This window comes from Myotis myotis, unplaced genomic scaffold, assembly GCF_014108235.1.
Source record: "Myotis myotis isolate mMyoMyo1 unplaced genomic scaffold, mMyoMyo1.p scaffold_m19_p_3, whole genome shotgun sequence".
NCBI lineage: Eukaryota > Metazoa > Chordata > Mammalia > Chiroptera > Vespertilionidae > Myotis > Myotis myotis.
This window is the reverse complement of record NW_023416335.1, coordinates 150,281,753-150,302,483: the sequence shown is the minus strand read 5'-3', so window position 1 is coordinate 150,302,483 and position 20,731 is coordinate 150,281,753. Positions and strand designations below refer to the sequence as shown.

The window sequence follows — 20,731 nt, the reverse complement described above, 5'->3', positions numbered from 1 at the left end:
CTCTTAACCACTTGAGTATTTGCCACTTGGCATAGAAGCCATTTAAAGTTTTGGTAAACCTATTGATAGTTTCAATTTCTCCTTCCCAGACACTTCCATTCCTCCTTATCCCCCCCCCCCCCTTTATTTTTCTCCAGTTCACCCCCATAGCAGTTTCCTCAAAAGAAAGTTTTGGGGAGTTTGTTCCTTTTTATCAAAAGATATTTAAATTTAGACTAGAGACCATGCCTGAATCTCCAAAAGGAAGTGGAGAATTGAAGCAATTATCTAGATAATTCAAGCAAAACCTCCCACAACAGATTTAACATAATTATTTGGGAATTTTAAGGGGGAATGGAGTTGTTTTGAGTTGAAGAACTTGGATAATTGCTCCAATATTTCACTCAATGTGTTGACTACAATGCAGATGTATAGAGATGATTAAAAACCATCTTTCAGTAGGGAAGATTGCTGAAATATTTATGATGTTAGCTTTGTATTTCTGTTTGAAATGCTAGTGCAATGGCTAGTACTATTTGTGTAAAATGCTTATGGCTGAGTTGCCAAATGCATAACCATGCAACTTTTTCACCTTAATGTATGACTTTTTTTCTAGAACATGCAAACTTGTCATCCTTTGTTACCTTGGTAGGGTTGGAATAGAATCTAGTTTTCATATGTAAAATAACCATTTCCTCTTTGAGCCCTTGGATTAAAAAGATCGTTATTGCCCCTTTCTGAAAACTCTGAGCCATCATTCCTATTTATGCTTGAACTGAATGTGTCCCAACAGTTCAGTGGAGCAGCACATGCAGAAAATGTAACTATAGAGTCAGGGTCAGTTTCTTGCAGACATCCTTGCCACAACAACGTGTTTGTTTTTTCTCTCCACAATTAGGAGCCAACTGGTGAGCCCTCTCCTAAGAGACCCAGGGGAAGACCCAAAGGCAGCAAAAACAAGAGTCCCTCCAAAGCAGCTCAGAAGGTGAGATTTCTCAAGTCAAGGCTTCCCAACTTCCTCAACTCCCACAGGAACCTCCGTGTGATTTTCCCACCCTAGACCCACACTTAAGGGTTTGTCTTAACTGGTTAACCCAAGACTCATTTCCAACCCTTGATATGAATAAGATTTCTAAGCAAATGCTTAGCATAAAAAGTTCATGAAGAGGCTTCAGTGTTGTTTGTAAACAACCACCAAATAATAGGAAACTTAAACTGGGGCTGGGAGGGGGAGGAGGGGGAGTGGTGAGTGACAAGTTTAAGATTTGGGCCAGTTGTGAAATAGTTAAATACAAATCAAAGCTATAGGTTTTTAAATTTTCTTTAAAAATAATAAAGATTAATTTCCTTTGTGCTTATTTACAAGACTACTGAAAAACCAAATTCCCCTATTAAAGTTAAGTACTTTATCAAATAAATGATAATTAGAAGTAAATCCAATTATGAAATACTGGAAAAAATTATGACTTTTACGGCTTTAAATTTGATGATAAAGTATACTGTTTGCTTATAATTAGCTTGCAATACATTATAATCTCTCAAGAAGCCTTTCCATCAGGTAATATAGAAATGCACTAAATGGAACAATGAGAAGTTTTCTAAACAAATATTTGACTCACTGTATTATTTTGGGCAGGATCGAATCCAGTCAAGTATAATTTCCCGTGTTACTCTTTATGAACTTTAAATTGTAGTGTAAAATAACTTATGTTGCTTTTATTTGAGCTAGAAAAGAGGAAATATCTCAGGGTCAATGCATATATAGAGGGTAACTATACAATTTACATGTTTTAGCCTTATAAGTAAATCTGAAAAAAAAATTCTGTATTTTATCTATAGGTTTGTATACTAGTTAAAAACGAAGGTTCAAAATTCAGGAGTACATTTGAGTATGCCATGTACAGTATTTATTAGAAAGGACTATGTGATCATCTTTTGGGGATTAATGTTTTATGTGGTTTTCTCTGATTATGGGCACTTACCATATTATATGTGATGGTTTTCATGTAAACTGTCATAGCAACCAGTGATACATATAAAGTTATTTAGTGTATAGCTATGATTTTTTTGTCTGTTTTATTTTAATAGTCTTAAACAGAGTTGAAGGAGCAGGTTTCTAGTATATTTAAATCTAACAGCTTCTCAGAATGAAGATTGGTGACTCACATTGAATTAACAAACTTTAAAGTAGCTCTAAATTACCTTCTCATTTAAAAGTGACAATACATAATCGTGTATTCCTGACCTAAATACTTTCAGTTACATTTGATTTGATTTATTAAGTTAACTAAAAAAGGCTCATTTAACAGTTTTTTAAAAATGTAGCATAGTGTGGGATTTACCTAACTTAATTTCACTTTAATGAGATGGCAAAGGGATACCTTGGATAGATAGCTAACATACATTTAGACTATGATGTACTTGCTCTAAAAGATGGATCATTATAACATCTCCCAGAAAGAAATCTGTAAATCTCATCATAAATTATTTAAAATTTAATACAAAAGAAGGAAAAGGAATGATCTTTCAGATTTCATTGTATTACATGTTTTCCAATGTAAAGAGATGCTTCTATCACTTTTCATTTTGAACAGTTTACCACTGACTAACAAAATCTTCATTGACAAGGAGAGCTGAGATTTGTGCCTAATTTACCACTCAAAACCAAATAACAAAAAAGTTGATCTCTTCCCAAGTAAGGTATGATTTCTTTTTAGTTACTTTTATAATAGGCATTTACAGTGACCCCAATTAGGCCACTCATCTCTCTGTTAGTTCTGTATGCATACATATTACAACTTCTAAAACAAAAGTAAACTTTCTTTTTCCCAAAGAAATGCTACCCTGAAATCTTTTATTCTTCCAGACAAAATTATTTCACACAACTGTTAAAGTCCCCCTTGTAATAAAAGTGAATAAATATATTTGCCAATAACACGACTGTTATATTTCTTCAGTTTATAAATTACGCTTCATTTGGAGAAGATAATACTTTGCAAAACAATGAATGACATTGATGAATTGTTCATGGCATGTGTAAACTTAAGGTATTTTCACTTTCAAATCAGTATTTATCAAGTTTGCTGCTACCCTATATAAACATAATTATCAAACATATATTGTATTCTAACAAAACATATGTTTATAAGTATTTTGAAAAGGACTCCTTTTAAAGAAATAGTTATATTGTTAATAACATGTAAGATAAACATATCCTGCTAGACTGACCAGAGTGGATATGAGCAATCTTCTATGATTAATAAATTGGGTATTCTCCTGAACACTGTGACTCATCAAAATGAAAACAGTATTATAAAAACTGGTAAGTATATAAGAGAATAGATTCTAAAACTAGAGGAGCTACAGTGAACATTAGAATCCGATGATGTGTGTTTAAACTTTCTTGCTGCTTGGAGTTTCTTTACTTAAAAAGTTTATGTTTGGGCTCAGTAATTGACCTTGGGGCATTTGAAAACAAAACTGCTCATTGGAAAATTAGCAGTGTGAAACTTGACAATGCATGCAGAGCGTGGCAAGACCAAGTGCTTGACTACTAAATTAGCTATCACTTTAATTCCAGGCCATAGTCAATATAAAATTGATCTGTGTAATATAAAACAAACATTTCTAAAAACACCATTTGTAATGCTTGGAACTTTTGGGAGAGAAGATAATTCTTCTTACATTTGCTTTTATTCCATTATGAGACATTCCCATAGATGACCATTACGTAGCAATCCTAGTCCTTAGAATTCCAGTCTGAGTGCTCAAAATTTGTCCCTGAACCAGTTTCATATTGTTATCTTAATAAAAGAAACTGGGAGCTAATGTTTTCCTGAATACTTTATTCATGTGTGTGTGTATGTCTCTGTGTGTGTGTGTGTTTTATTTATGTTTTAGTTTGAGATATACCTGTAACCAGTTGCCTCTTCATTTCCTTTTTATTTTGTTTTGTTTTCCTCTCATGTTTGTGCTGGATGGAAATACTTTGTATTTTCACATTATCCATGTTTGGGGAAAAGAAAGATATCCTCTCCTAATGTTTGGTTTAAGGTTTTTGTTGTGGCTCTTTAATCATGAGAGAATACTAGAGGGGTTGTCATTAATTCTCTAGTGTTTAAGGTCACAAGTCAAATTCATCTCCAAGTCTCAAGCCAATTCTCATTTATGTACTTGTAGGGGGAAAAATTTTAGATTAAATTAAATTTTTTTATTGATTAAGGTACTACATATGTGTCCTCCCCTCCTTTCCCCCCCACCCCCACTCATGCCCTCACCCCGCCCTGGTGTCTGTGTCCATTGGTTAGGCTTATATGCCTGCATACAAGTCCTTTGGTTGATCTCTCCCCCTTACCCCCACCCTCTCCTACCTTCCCTCTGAGATTTGACAGTCTGATCGCTGCTTCTCTGCTCTGGATCTGTTTTTGTTCATCAGTTTATGTTGTTCATTATATTCCACAAATAAGTGAGATCATGTGATACTTATCTTTCTCTGACTGACTTATTTCGCTTAGCATAATGCTCTTCAGGTCCATCCAGGCTGTTGCAGATGATAGGAGTTCCTTTTCACAGCAGTGTAGTATTTCATTGTGTAGATGTACCACAGTTTTTTAATCCACTCATCTGCTGATGGGCACTTAGGCTGTTTCCAAATCTTAGCTATGGTAAATTGTGCTGCTATGAACATATGGGTGCATATATCCTTTCTAATTGGTGTTTCTGTTTTCTTGGGATATAGCCCTAAAAGTGGGATTACTGGGTCAAATGGGAGTTCCATTTTTAGTTTTTTGAGGAAACTCCATACTGTTCTTCACAGTGGCTGCACCAGTCTGCATTCCCACCAGCAGTGCACGAGGGTTACTTTTTCTCCGCATCCAGATTGAATTAAATTTTAATAGAAGGAAATTGGATACAAAAAAGATCTCATTTGTGAGGTAGCCCCCTTCATAATGTCATAGATTTTCTTGAGTTGCATTTTGACCAGACCTAGAGAGCAAAGTATGGAATAAAAATATCTGGGTAAAGGATGTATGATTCAAATAATGTGTTCAGATTAAGATTTAATATAGTTTCTATTTACCTGATGTTAATTGGGTACTATAAAGATAGATTTGTGCTCTTTCTAATCACATTCCCAGAAGTGTGCTTTAGTTTTGATAAATGCTTACTAATGCCAATCATAGATATTTATATTAGGGTGAGAGACTGTGAGTTTTACTTGTCATTTTAGATAAATGTCAGAGCATAATGCTGAGTGAGGACAAGATTTTTTTCCCAATACAGTAGGCTCAATTAGAGAGAGTAACCAAAGGCATCATTATAGGTAAGTTGGAGAAAGATGGTTTGGGAAGTTATAGAATTCCAGCCTATAGTTTCTGTGTTACTAGTATGATTTAGTTTGATTCCTCTGTGTTTTAGTGGGGAGGTAATTCCCACTGGGATCCAGGACCCTAATATGCAAATGAATCTAGGCAGGTAGAATTACAAAAAGCCTAGTTATTGTCTCCATCGTCATGATATTTTAAGCTGACTTACCTAAACAATTGACTCATGTTTTTCACTTCACTTTTCCAGGGAGGACCAAGCCTTACTGCATCAGTAAATTTTCTCTGGCAATGCCTTTGAGTCATCATAGATTATTATCCAAATATGGGAGAGTCAAGTACATCTGAATTATTTCATGAAGTAATGTTATTTCAGGGGAGTCATAATTCTCATTCTCTGCAAGCTATCATTCTTCTCAACTTTTTTCATCAATAGCTCCTCATTACTTTGACCTACAAACAACTGTGGCTTGCTTTTATCTCCCAGGTCCCAGCAGATCATTTTGCTAAGGAGGTACAACATACCAGATTGGTGTTCTATTGCATTTCAGTTCTGCCTTGAGAATAGATGGATGCTAGAGAGCGTTTTATGTCAGTAAGTCATTCAAACCTATCTTGCCTTGTTAGTTGACGCTCTGCAGTTTCCAGAGCTCACCTGCGGACCACATAACTGGGCACAATGGTGGAACAACAAATTTCACTCTTCTAGACTCTGAAGTTTTTAGTTAAAATTTTTGTTCTGCCAACCAGGAGGAGAAGGTGAATGAGAACTTGTATTTTAGGCTATGGTTTTATTCGATGTTGCTTGAATATACTGAACAGTTTTGAATGACACCTCCTAATTGATGCATTGAGGAGTAGTGCAGTCATTTTCTTTTCTCCAGGATAAAGGAAGGGGCAGTTTGCTCAGAAGGTAACCCCTATGAACTCCTGCATCATTGATACTGATTTTTCTGTTAACAAAAGAGGCGAAGGGACAGTATAAAGGAAGAGAATCTTAAACTTCGGAGATAATTCCTCTGGTCATTTTGGCCTTGGTTTAATTTAGTGTTTGCATAGGTGAAGACAGGGGTGTGTAAATAATGATATGAGAGTTGACCGTGAGGGCTTCCTTGGTTAAAATGAGCACAAACTCCAGTGGAGGATAGAATGTACTAATAGTTCCTATTGGAAAATATGGAGTGATGACAAACTTGCAATATCTTTTTAAGACCAAACATGGTTGCACTTAAATTTTGGAAACCCATAGAACTGGGTTATCAAAAATGTAAAATGAGTTACTCAGTGCTTAGTCTGACTGATCAGTCCAGGTGATTTTAATGCCGTTGCACGTTGATTTGCACTGTTTATATTTGTAAAGGAACCACTGAAAGAAACAAAATGTAACTTTCTAAACTTCAGATAGTTGGTTCCATATGCTCTTAGGTCTGCAGGTCTTAGTCTAAACTTTTCTACCTATCTTCTTTCTTTCTATCTATGTATCTATGTATCTATGTATCTATCTGTCTATCTATCATCTATAATCTATACCTATATACATGCATAGAGATACATGAAAACCAAACAAGGTGCTACTATGCCTAAATATTTTTCTAGCTCTTTTTTGTTGTTGTTCAGATGCACTGATTGATTAAAGAAGGGAGAGTTCAGCCCTAACCCGTTTGGCTCAGTGGATAGAGCATCGGCCTGCGGACTCAAGGGTCCCAGGTTCGATTCCAGTCAAGGGCATGTACCTTGGTTTCAGGCACATCCCCAGTGGGGAGTGTGCAGGAGGTAGCTGATTGATGTTTCTCTCTCATCGATGTTTCTAACTCTATCCTTCTCCCTTCCTCTTTGTAAAAAATCAATAAAAAAAAAAGAAAAAAAAAAGAAAGAAGGGAGAGTTCTAGCTTTCATGCATTATCACAGTACATATAAAATGTGATAAGAGCATTTAGATTAGCAAAAAATTCATAGCTATGTAAATTTGATCCAGAAGTCAGAACTGGATAATTCTCTTGGCTCCCAATTTCAGCTCCTGTCCATGTCTTTATAGGAAACTTGGAAATGTTATACTTTTAACTACTCACTTGTTTCTCACCCTAGAAAGCTTTGATTTTTTTAAATCCTCCCATGGCTATTTTACTTCATATGGGAACATCTCCCAAAGTAACAGACCCCTGATTGCCTTGAAATCAGGTTGGGTCTCAGTTCTACTACGTACAAATGTGGGCAGATGGCTTAACCTCCCATTTGTGAATTGGAGAGGAAGATGATGCTCAGAAAACCTCTATGGAAACTTACAGAACTGGGAGGTACTTTTTTTAAGGGGAACAGTTTAAGATGTGGAGGGCAGAAGAAATTACATTCGCGTACCTTCTAAATGCTGTCACTGTTGTCAGGCACTTTACAACATATATTAGCTCCTTTCATCCTCTGATGTAGGCATTTGGTCTTCATTTCACAAATGAGAAACTGACACATCTAGTGTTAAACTCTAGCAAATGGTGGTGCCTGGGTTTGAATTCAAATCTCCTCCTAAAGCTTGTGATCTTTCCTGTATTACATGCAACTTGTCAAATATTTTGTAAGATATTTGCCAGAAGACTGTTATCTTCGGTAACCTGAAATGCAGGTTGGAAGTTAGGTTTTGAGAAACCTTTGGATGGCAGCTCTTTACAAACTTATAAAGGGCTGCAGATGTGTGCCACAGAACGCTGTCCCCCAAATAAACCACAGGGCTATGCTTTTGGAGGTCGTAAGACACCCAGAAGTTTTCTTAACTTGTTAAAGATGAAATGCTTTTTTTAAAGTTTTACCCACAAGTCCTATCAAGCTGTAGAATTCTGATAGCAAGAGGGAAACAAGACACACACGAGACATAAACAGTAGTGTTTCTTTCGTTCCTTCCTTCTTCAATAAATACATAGTGAGCATGTCTTGTGCGGCAGGCAAAGCACTGGTTCAAATTCAAGAGTTATACTTGCTAGATGAATTTCCTTTCTTAATTATTTTTTAAGTGCAGAGTGCGTTTAAAAAGCTTGGAGTATCAGAACTCCTTAGAAATTACATTTCCCATTTAGCATTTCTCCCAGCTCTCATGAACTTGCTTCTGAGTATATTATAAAATTAAAGATTCAGGTCTGAATCTAAACTTTTTAAACAAATCAATATGAATGAGGACAAGCAGTAACGCTTTTAACAAGATATGATATGATAGTTGCAAATCTTAGTATAACAATGCCGGTCTGAAATTTCAGTTCTTACAAATGTAGAATTTCTGCTTCCCCTCCCAGATAAGCAGGAAACATTTAGAATGAGTTGTTGTCTCAATTATATGTGGGTTTGCAGTATAGAACCCAATTCCACTCTGGCAAAGGAAAACCAAATATACTCCTCCACGCTATACACATGTTGACATATTAAAAACAAAACAAGATCCCAGAATGTTTTGTTTGTCTTCTATAGAAAAATAATATCTTGGAGAGCATTAAACACAGGGGCCGGGGGGGCGGGGGGGGGGGGCGGCGAGGGCGGTGCAGTTAAAGCCTGTGTTTTGCCCTGTGTAAAAACCCTGGATCTATGCTGGTTTACAAACTAAAATCCTAACTTGTTTTGCAGCCTCTGTGAGGTTTGACCAGAATGATTAAATAATGTGGGTTTTAAGGAACAATGAAAACCTCCCGGATCGAGGCCGCACAGCACAGCTAATGTGTTTCTTCTAGATGGAGTCTCAGAAGAGGGTTTCGGTTTACATGTAACTCTGGCCCAAAGACCATGCAGCAAGTTTGCTTTTTACAAGTCCAAGTGACAGCTGTGATATTTTTTGCCCTTTGGAAAATGGTGCGAATTTTGTTTTTGAATAGGCTTTCCGTAGTTGAGATGCTCATTTTAAAATCATCTGATTTGCAGGGCTTTCTCTCTCAGAGAGTTGCTTTCTCTGACTTTTGAAATGCAGTGAAACCCTTTTAGAAAACAACCTTCTCTTCCACAGAGTTTAGTTAGATGCATCCGGACCACATCATGGCCCCTGAAACGTAACAACTGTGCAGAGAAAGCCTGGTGTGCTAGCCTTTAAGGCAGTGGTTCTCAACCTTCTGGCCCTTTAAATACAGTTCCTCATGTTGTGACCCAACCATAAAATTATTTTCGTTGCTACCTCATAACTGTAATGTTGCTACTGTTATGAATCGTAATGTAAATATCTGATATTCAGGATGGTCTTAGGCGACCCCTGTGAAAGGGTCGTTCGACCGCCAAAGGGGTCGCGACCCACAGGTTGAGAACCGCTGCTTTAAGGTCAATAGCCCCCCTCCCCTCAACTCCACCTCTCATCGCCAAGCCCATTAGGAAGAATTTCTATCTTCCATGTCCGTGTAATTTACTACTGGGTAAGTTATGCTCCCAAATACCAAGTCAGACGCTGCTTCTGTATGAGACAATTTTGTACTTGTGTAACTCCCTATGTACTAGCCAAAGGGTTTCTTAAAAGCTTCATTCTAAAGGTGACAGGTGGGTGTAATGGAATATTTGCATTGACCGAGCCTTCTGTGAGATTGGACTAACCTGAAGGAAAACTTTCCCTTTAAGAGTTCCATCTCCTTAGGAGGGAAGGAACGTTTCTCACGCACCTCATGTAGGGCGGGCGCTCCACTCCTCACAGGAGGCATTATCTCCATTGCACGTATGAAACCAAATGGGGGTTTTCAGGGACCTGCCCTAAGTCCTGAAGCTAAAATGTCAGAGCAGGGGTTTGAGTCCAAAGTTTCCAAAGAGGAGCCTGTGTTTCTGTTAAGATACGGCCCCCTCTCTCTGGGAGAACACCCAGAAAGAGGGTGTGGTTCACTGGGCACTCCAGGCTCTCACTTATCTCATTCCTGCCCTTATGACTGAAGTTAAGACAACACCACTCACCCCTGACCATAAGCGATTCCTCTGTGAAGCGACTGGGAAGTAGGAAATGGTGGTTCAGAGTGCCCAGTCCCAGGGTTATAGACAAAGGCTCCGCCAGGTTTCCTTCTGTCCTGGGAAATTAGCTGAATCTGTGATGACTTTAGTTAATTAAAATATCTCCTTGTGGTAGCAAATGCCTGTGGGAAGGTTGCAGCCCTGCTGGGAGGTAGGAGCCCAGTCCTTTAGAGCCCAACAGAACTGGGTTCAAATCCCAGATCTGTCATTTACCAGCTTTGTGTGTGTGCCCTTGAGTTGTTTACCTCCCCTATCTAAAACTTAGTTGCTCATCTGCAAAATAAGAGAAAAAGTAATACCTTCCTTGCAAGGCTCTTGTAAGGATTAAAATAACATGTGAATGACTTAGCCCTTTGCCTGGGGTATTTTAAATGCTAAATCAATGTGAACTAGCATTATAATTATACAGAGTTTGGGTTAATGCATGGGACCTGTTGGATACTAATGACAGGCCAGGGAGTTATTTAGTGAGAAATCTTGTGGCTTATTCTGTATCTATCTATCTATCTATCTATCTATCTATCTATCTATCTATCTATCTATTCTATCATCTATCTATCATCTGTGTCAATCTATTTTGACCAGGCAAATTGAAACAAGAAAGAGGAGATTCTCATTTGGCAGTGTAGACAGTAATAACAGGTACTTTTAGTATCATTGTATTAAGTATCTGCTGGCTGCTACCCCAGGTAACAAAAGTAAAATGCAAAACAAGTTATTGTAGCTCAGGTTACCTACATTTTTGTGTTCAGATAGCCTTGGATGATTCTCATACACAGAAGTATGTACTAAGTGTTCTTTATCCTGTTTTTATAGAAGGTGTATGTGATTTGTGTGTATGTGTGATGTGTGTGTGTGTGTGTGTGTGTGTGTGTGTGTGTGTGTGTTGGTGCATTTGGGGATTGGAATAGGGTGAAAAACACAGGGAAAATACTTGATAGAAAATTTAAAATTTTGACTCAAAGGGAAAAAATAACCATGATATCAGAAAATATTTATGAAGTAAAGCAATAAAACAAACTCTGAAAATAGAAAATATATTAATGCCATATCTGTGTTGAGTGGAGAGTTAATGTACGTATTTATTATTATTTTAATATCCGTAGTTTTCAATTCTAATATCCATAGTTTCCAAATACTGATACTTTCTTCCAGTTATTTTTCCCTCTGCTGTAAGTGAACTGATTGACAGGTGATTGTTTTTTGGCAAGGAATAGGAAATTAACTCTAGAAATAAGCAAATGTTTTTTTAAAAATCAGAATCCTATGTCTTATTTATGTTTAGACTTGTTTTTGACTAGCAATGTAGAAGTGCCTTGTAAATCATAAAGCAATACACTAATATTAAATTTTGTGACTTTAGTGACATGGAAAGGAAATCATCGCTTAAGAAACATTAATTTTCTAAAATACTTTATGTAATTGTGGATATGTGCGAGTCATTTTTTATTATGGCTAGAAATAAAAGAAAATCACTCCAGGAGAGTCTTTTGTGTTCAGGGTTGTATCTGTTGACATCATATAATGAAAGAAAGAAAAAAAAAAAAAAAGAAGAATCAAAAAGGGAGAAGATGAACCTAAAAAAAGAAAGAGATGGTTAAAACAGTTCTTAAAATCACCTCTACAAGTCGGGCATGCACACTTCACACGTGTGCCTTGGTGAGCCCTGGTGCATGGTGTCAGGTAGGAAACCATTTGACTTCCTTTTTCATTTTGCAGAAAGCAGAAGCCACTGGAGAAAAACGGCCACGAGGCCGACCTAGGAAATGGGTGAGTAATAAGAAACAATTTCTACTTTTGTCTTCTAATGAAAAGTTTCTGTTTATTTAAATGAAGGTTACTTTTACTTTTTCAGTGTCATGCATGTCTAGCTTCAGGTGCCATGAATCTTGGAAAGGGTTAAGGCGAGCGAAAGATTATCACCACTCCTTACCATTAGCTCCAGGAGCTGACTCAGAACACTTTTTTCCCCCCTGGGAGTGACTCCTTTTTCTATCTCTTATCAACATGAAAAGAGTCTCCCCTCTGCCTTCAAGTCGGGTAACAATGAGATGACTTGTTCAGTGGGTTGGGTAACTAAGGTGAAAGGGTATTATGAAACTTCAGAAGTTGATTACAAATGGTGATAAAGTTCAGATGAAATGTGCTTGAGATAACTTTTTAACGTTTTCTTTCTCTTTTGTTTCCTTTGTGGCTTTGCTCTAGACACATCTCATTTTCTAGGTGGTTTGTGCGTGTTTTTTCCATATTGGCTTTGTAAGAAAGCCAAGTTTTAATCTCTAGTTTTTCTTGCTTCCCTTAGTCATTCTTACATCCCGATGGTATCCACAGTGGCTTCCATGCCTGTGCTCTTGACCCTGTAGGCACACACATCTATTTGAGGCCAGACACTCAGTGATCACGAAAGAGCTTCGCTCATTTTACCACTTGAACCTCCTCCCGTTTGCTGCTATGCTGCCATGTTCCTCTGGTCTGTCTTTCCCATGGACAGAAGAGAAAAGTCTTAAAAATGAGTAAAACCGTTTCTCAAGAAAGAGAAAGGCATCCCCTCTACATGGTATTGTCACTGATGGGGTCTTCACCTTTCCTTTTCTCTGTTCCTTGGCTTGTGATTCACAGCGTTTCTCTGCTGCTCTGCTGGATTCTGTTTTCCTGTTAGTTTGCCATTTCTTCCTCTAAAGTTCTGCGTCACGTTCTATTTATACCTGGGTATTGCTTTTCATTTAACTTATTCATCTTGTATTTTTTTTTCCCCTCTGCTCAACATGTGTTGGGATTAGATTTCTTAGAACAAGGAAATGGGGTTGATCTTTAGATTAAACACATCTCAGTGTTACAGCGTAACCTTAAAGTAAGAGCATTTCATTCAAACTCCTGGTCAGTAAATGAATTCTCTCCAAACCCACCCACCAGGTGATGATCATCTAGACTGTGTTCGATTACCTTGAATGTTAAGGAACTCACCACCTCTTAAGGCTGCCTTTTCTTTCCTGGGAAGCTCAGAACATTAGAGAATTCTTCCATCTGACTCCCTCTAGCTCAGTGGTTCTCAACCTTCCTAATGCCGTGACCCTTTAATACAGTTCCTCATGTTGTGGTGACCCCCAATTTCATTGTTACAAATTGAACATAATTAAAGCATAGTGATTAATCACAAGAACAATATGTAATTATATATGTGTTTTCCAATGGTCTTAGGCGACGCCCCTGTGAAAGGGTCGTTCGACCCTCAAAGGGGTCGTGACCCACAGGTTGAGAACCGCTGCCTAGCTTCTGCTAATTGTCCCTAGGCCTCTCTTCTGGGAATACACAGAGTAATTGTTTTCATTTTCACTCATGATAGCCCTTCCAATATTTGAAGACAATGTACATACACCCTTTTTCTCTTTTCTGGTTTGAATATCTCCAGTCCTTTCCTTTACCCCCGCCCCCCATAAATGAATATTCTTGTTACTCTCTTCTAAGTATGTTTGATTTTTAATCTTTTGAAATATACCACCCAGAATTAAGTGTCCGGGCTCTACAACCATTGGTTTACCACCTCTCTTGTACATAGAATTCTAGCTACCTATTATACCTTAATCAACCACCCCCAAACTTAATAATGTAAAAAAAAAAGCCATTTTATTATGCTCGTGGGTTCTCTGGGTCAGGAGCATGTGCTGGGCACGGCAGAGAGGCTTGTCTCTGCTGCATGCTGTCTCAGGCCTCAGCTGGGAGGGCTCGAGCAGCAGGGGTGATGCCCGTGCTTGGAGCCTGGCATCAGGAGGCTTCCTCCCTCACAGTCTGGTGCTTTCATGGGATTTGCTGAAAGTCTGGGTGCAATTGAGAATGACTGGATCACCCACACGTGCCCTACCAGCCTTCTGACATGCACCGAGGCCTGCTGGAGGGAGTGTTCTGCCCAGTCAGGAGGAAGCTGCAAAGCCTTTTTTGACTGACTCAGACGTCAAAAAGTGCTACTGGCATTCTACTCTCATGAGTGCTCTGTTAACTAAGGTGGTATTGGCATGCATATTGAATATAGATCTGCCATTTTCAAGCCTCAGAACTTTGAAAGGATATCCTATCCCACTGAACTAATCAATAAGACCTGTATAAACTTTCTAATAGGCAACATAATAGAAAATAGGCTCTTTGAAGTCATGAGATTAATGCAGTGAAATAAATTATAAGCAAACACAATGGAAGTTGACCCAGCACAATAGCTGTCAAACCCCTCCAGCTTTATTGAGATATAATTGACATATAGCATTGTGTAAGTTTAAGGAATACAACATAGTGATCAGATACATTTTACACATATTGCCAAATGATTAGCACAGTAACATTAGTTCATACCTCCATCACCTCACATAATTACCATTTCTCTTTTTGTGGTGAGAACATTTAAGTGCATAAAATAGTATTGTTGACTATAATCACCATGATAGATCCCCAGAACTTATCCTATAACTGGAATTTATATCTTTTGACCAAATCTTCTCATTTGCCCCACCTACCAGCCCTTGGCAACCACTGTGCTACTCTCTGTTTCTAGAAGTTTAGCTTTTCTAGATTCCACATATAAACGATATCATAACAATATTTGTCTTCCTCTGTTTGACTTATTTCACTTAGCACAATGCCCTCCAGTTCTATGCACCAAAATGGCAGGATTTCCTTCTTTCTCGTGGCTAAGATAGATAGATATAGATAGATAGATAGAGATACATACACCCCACATACCCCATAGCTCCTTTATGCATTCATCCATAGGTGGACACTTAGGCTGTTTCCATACCTTGCCTCTTAACTGGTCTTTCTACCTTTCATCTCCCCTACCTATGGGCTATCCTATACTGTTTTCCCATTGATCTCCATAGGTTACAGTCATGTCACTGCTCTTCTCAGAATCTTTCTGTGGTTCCATAGCTGCCCACTGAGTTAATGACAGCCTGCCTTAGCACTTTGAGATCTCTACGGTTTACCCCTCCTATCTTTACAGCTTTATTTCCTACTACTCATCTCCACACAACTGATGTTTCAGCCAAGCTGGAATAAAATATGGATTTATTAAATGAATTCTTGCTCATTTGGGGGAGATCTGGATTGCAGGCAGCTGACCTTCTGCTGGATAAGAAACCCATGTGATGCCTTTCTGAGAATCATTGGGTCGTCCTCATTGATTCTCATGGTTTCTCATTTTTTCTGGCTGTCAGAATGGAAAATGTTATGTAGGGAATTTTTATATGCCCCTGACTTGTTCCCCAAAGAAGAGGTGTTCTACTCAGAAGAGGAAATAAAAGGAAATGGTGTATTTTTTCTAGACAGCGTGTTTCCTCTTTGCTTGTATATATTCTGTTGGGTTGAGTATGCAGCCAATCAGAGCAATGCATCCAGTTTAATGACATTCTTCACTGGAAAGCTTGTACCAAGGAAATAAATTATTGCATTTTCCATAGGAAATGGGTTTGTACTTCATAGTAAGTTCAATGCTTTCCAACAATGTCATTCACTGATTTCCTTGTATTAGAGATATATTTTTCAATTGACTGGATTTACTAAGTACATGGTCCAAAAGCCAAGTTGCTCCCCTGTTATTCTTTTGGGTGGTTTGTTTTGTTTTAAAGTTCTTTTGCTTTAAAAAAGATGTCTTGTAAATCTTATAGTGTGGCGTAACAGGCCTGGAAAAACATGCCTACAGTGTGACCCTCTCATCTGATGTGATTGGGATCTGTATTTGGTAGGTTATTCAAAGGTTGATTAACCAAAAGTGTGTACTAGTAGATGTAGGAGAGAAAGTTGTGTAAAGGAAGGAGAGAGAAGTACAACCTAACTTTTCTCCTGCTCTTAATTGTTGGGAACTCAGGGTCTGGATTCAGATGGCTTGGGTTCAAATTCTAGACTATCACTTGACTAGTTATAATCTTGAGCAAATTACATGCCCTTTTAAAGGTCCAGTTTCCTCATCCTTAAAAAAAAGTGGTAAGAGCAGTACATTTCTCAGAGTTGTTTAGAGGATTAAATAAGATATGCTTGCAAAAGAAAAAAAAAAAGGCTTAATAACAGGCAAGCCACATGCCAAGTGCTCAATAAATGTTAGAAATTATGCTTACTTTCACCATACACTTTTATGTAGATATCACTCCAAGCCTAAATTCTAATTACTTGTAACTACCAGTAGTTACACATGGAGTAAAGTAATAATAGCTGTGCATCAAATTAACCAAGTGCCTTGGTGGTATCATATGTCTTCAATACATGCTGAACATCATCAAGTTTAAGAATTGCTAATAATACTGAAGTACACGGTAAGTCTATTTACAGTTAAGGGGAACATTTTAAATTATGGTTTATAAGCCTTCTAATTATAGAGCTTTGGTGTCTTGTGTTGTTGATCAATTTGAAAAGTAGTATTCCTGCTGTTTGCCTCACAATGCGAGATGTTCTGGTTTCTCACAACCTGTATTGAGTTCCATTAGTCCTCTTGCCAATTGAATCTATGCATTTAATATTTGCATTTCTCAATGTTTGCCTAGGAAAGGATCTCCTCACCTATCTGAGTTAGTGATGGAAATATTTGGAAAAAGTTTTAGACAGTGAAGCTTAAGGCTCAAGGATACAATGGAATAAATAATAAACATGTTAGTTAACCTCAGATATGAAATGCTCCATCCAGGTGTTGTTTATTGAAGCAATGGGTACTTCTGGGGGAAAAGAAGCAAGGACAAAATAATAAAGAATAAACCAATGAGAAAAAGATGTGTTTAGGTGTTTTGTTTTCAGAATATCTTTTTGAGAAAGGAAACTTATAACAAAAGGGAAATATTCTCCAATATGAATGAATGGTTTTTAAAGAAGAAAACAATCATTCTAGATATACTGAGATTGACTTAGACATTGATCCAAGGACCAGATGCTGAAGTTTAACTTGATTGGTCACTAGGAACTTACTAACAGACCCCAGCTGTTTTCTGGGGCTGCTGATTCTTTTTATTTGCTAATGGGGTGTGTGAGCTAGTATGTCGATTTAAAAATATGCATCCCAGTTCATCTCTTTCTGGGGACAGCTGTCTTTATTAAAGAGCTTGTGATACACAGGAAAGTGATGTAATTTCATTTGTCAGTCAAACATGAGGAGTCTAGATAGCTCAATAAGGACTTTCTGTTTTTCCAAGTTTATGGAAATCTAGAAATGTAAGTGATGATTTGAAAATCAAGTAAGAGGACTGAATAAGAATTCAAACCTACTAAACTAGACTGATTGAAGCTCTGGATTTCTTCTAAAGATCCCAACCATTAATGTTTTGAGGAACCTGAAAATCTAAGGTTAAAGTTAAAACCTTAGGTCTTCCTTTCCATTAGTTTTTTCCTTTAGATGTTTGTTACTTTGAAAAAAAACCCAAACTTTTAGCCATTTGTAATTTAACACTTGCCTTGTTTAAAATGAAATATAACTTGGATGTTTAGAAAGGAATATCCAATAATGCATACTGCAGATAATTATAACTTCTCACTGGAGTCAGAAGGAAAGAAATGACTCTCAAACATCAAAAACTGTCTGCTAATGGAGTTTTTGAAGGCGAAGTCATTTCCCCTTAGAAATGTGTAATAATAACATGCTTTAAAAGAGGGAGATGGTCCTTCTGAAGCACATTTTGGTATATGCTCAGCAAATAAAATATACATTTTCCGATGTATGTAACGTGCTCAAAATTAGTGAGTGATATTTTCTGAAATTATCTCCTCCTTTGCAATATATTGTGATAAAATGGAGTACTTTGCAGAACAGACCTCTGTGGGAGAAAAGTGGCCTGTTTATTTTGCTTTTTAACAGCATACTGTAAAAGTCACTAAAATGATTATTTAAAATTGGAGGATTAAATGTGAAGACACTAATAAATCATACTCAGAAGGCAAGAATTGGGTTTGATCCTTAACATTTTGTCTCGAGATTAATCTCTTTTTTGTTTGTTTAAATATTGAAGTGCTGTTCTTAATTATTCTGTTAAAAGAAGTCTTAAACAAAGAAATGGATAACCTGTCCTACTTGGTCACCCAGTGGTGTTTGGCATGGCCAATTCCTACCAGATCCTTCAAATTATAAAAACATTGGCCTTGGGGTCGACTGCTTAAGTGACCCCGCCACAGTACCACAATAGCCATGTGATCTTACTAAACTATGATCAATGAAGAACGTATTTATCCCCACGGTGGTTGAATGGCAAATTCTAGACAGGAGGTGGTTCAGATAAATGTCCCGTTTCTCCACAAAAACATAATCAGATCGATAGAATCCAGGCCCAGAGAGGTATCTCAATTTCATTCTAATTACATGACAAGTATCATGGAACTCAATGACCATTTTATATGACAATAAGTGTGTTTAAGACTTTATACTACCATACACATATTTACCTATGCTTACCCAAATCCGAGTATTCACGGTAAATGTTTCTAAAAGATTGTATACCATCATGTTTTATATAAATAAAATTAATATATGTTATATACTAGTGTGTGTATATATATATTTATTTAACTAGGCAAGATAGGTAAAACTATTGCTCCATATTTAAGAGAATGCTTGTTCTTTTTTTAAGAGTGGAGTCTGCTTTTAAGATTTTTTATTCTAAACTCATCAATATTTGACACAACCATTTTTTGGAAAAATTTCAATCAATACCATGGGATTTCATCAAGCCAGTCTGTACTCTGGACTGAAATAAGGACCTCTGCGTTTGAATGAGCTGAGTGCCTCTGGGCAGCCTGCTTAATGTACCCATGCTTTTTCTCCTGTTTAGGTGTCTGCCACGAATGTTCTATCAGTAACTAATGGCTATCAAGCATTTAGGGTTGTAAACCACAGACACCTTTCTTACTACAACCAGCTCTATTATCCAGGGACTAATTATTGAGTTTGTACATGATCCAGCCTCCTGCCCCCTTCTTTGCGTTGTTTTCCCTGCTCCCACCTGCTGCCTGCCCTTTGGCCATTTCACTGCTCATTAGCGCCTCCACCAGCTGGGGGCAGGGCCAGGAGTGGGATGTCAACTCCGGTAAAAGTTTTGGGGGAAAGAGGCTGGGCGTCATGGCGAATGTAAGGTTTTCAGATTATCTGTCAATTTGATACATCCAGGCTCCCTCCAAACCCTGTCCTCTGGAGGAATTCAGTGCAGCTAGGACACCGAAATGTGACTTCATTCATTATTTATTCATACTTATAATAAGCATGATTTCGAAAGATAAGACATCTTTTTCAGGATGCTATAGGAAGCAACATCCCGGTATTGATGAGTGGCGACAGAATAAGTGTGGTATAGCAAGTCCTCACCCCCTGTTCCAACCCAGAAAAATCACATCAAGTTTACTCTTACATTAGAGCCAGGTGGTGGAAGGATAGTTGTTTAAATTCAGGCAGAGGAAGGTTGCCTTATGATGCTGAAACAGTCCTGTTTGAGTGTTAAAAGATCATATAACTAACTCTAGCTGTGTGACCCAGGGGAGCCCATGCTATCACTTTGTGCTGTGGCTTCATTGCATTAACCCTGCAAATTCAGTTTGAGTGTCTCCTTGAGCTCAGTATTGTGCAAGAAGGCTCAGCACGTAAGATGGACGCCGCGGACTGGACGCCGCGGACGGAGAAGAAACTGCTTGAACCCTTTTGTGTTGCTGGCTTGTTTGCTTCTCTCTTGCTCTAATTGTGAGACCCTTTGTTTCTGTGATTGTCCATTTGTCGAAAGGTGTTGCTGAAGTCTTCTGACAGTATTATGGGTCAAGCCCTGCGGTAGGTCCTGGGGGTAGGTCCTGGGGGCGCAAAGCCAATAGGCTGCCTTTGGGGCGCTTACAGTCTTGGGATCTGACAAGGAAAATCCGATACCAGCCCATGAGATTACTGCTCTGTGCTTTGGATGTTGTGAAGCTAAATTAAATTCCATTTTTCAAGTATTTTTGAACTCCTTAGAATTTAACAGTCCCTTCATGGAAGTGATGATGTTGCTTTCCAAATGTTAGCCACACTGTCGTTATTTGAATTTAGCTAAATATAGTATAATTCATGAATTTGTTGTGCTAGGGAGCCTGAGGTTACATTTTCTCATTATCACTATACAGATTTGATTTATCGAAATCGTGGCCAAATTTTTACCCGATTAAGAAAAGCTATAAAAGATAGATATTTCAAGCAAAAGAGAGAGAGACTCATAGATAGAGACCAGGCAGACAGCTCTGGTGGTGGGGGGTGGGAGGGAGGGAATGGGAGTGTTGGGGAAGCGGGTGAAGGGATTGGGCAAAACAGAAAAAAATATATAATAATTTTTATATAAATAAAATTAATATATGTTATATACTAGTGTGTGTATATATATATTTATTTAACTAGGCAAGATAGGTAAAACTATTGCAGTGATGGCGGAGGTGGAGGTGGAAGAGGTAAATGTCAGATGTTAAAGTGTCAGCTCCAAAAAGAGGAGGTGACTTGGAATCAGAAGCATCAGGAT

The 20,731-nt window shown here is 37.8% G+C and overlaps 1 protein-coding gene across 3 annotated transcripts in view; it reads left to right on the top strand.

The window, feature by feature from the left end:
- HMGA2 (high mobility group AT-hook 2) overlaps positions 1-20,731 on the top strand; it is a 140,283-nt gene that overhangs the window by 2,979 nt on the left and 116,573 nt on the right. For all 3 annotated transcript variants that reach the window (XM_036296997.1, XM_036296998.1, XM_036296999.1), the window contains exons 2-3: positions 878-964; positions 11,970-12,020. In XM_036296997.1, the coding sequence (XP_036152890.1) occupies positions 878-964; positions 11,970-12,020 (138 nt within the window). The remainder of the gene's footprint in view (positions 1-877; positions 965-11,969; positions 12,021-20,731) is intronic.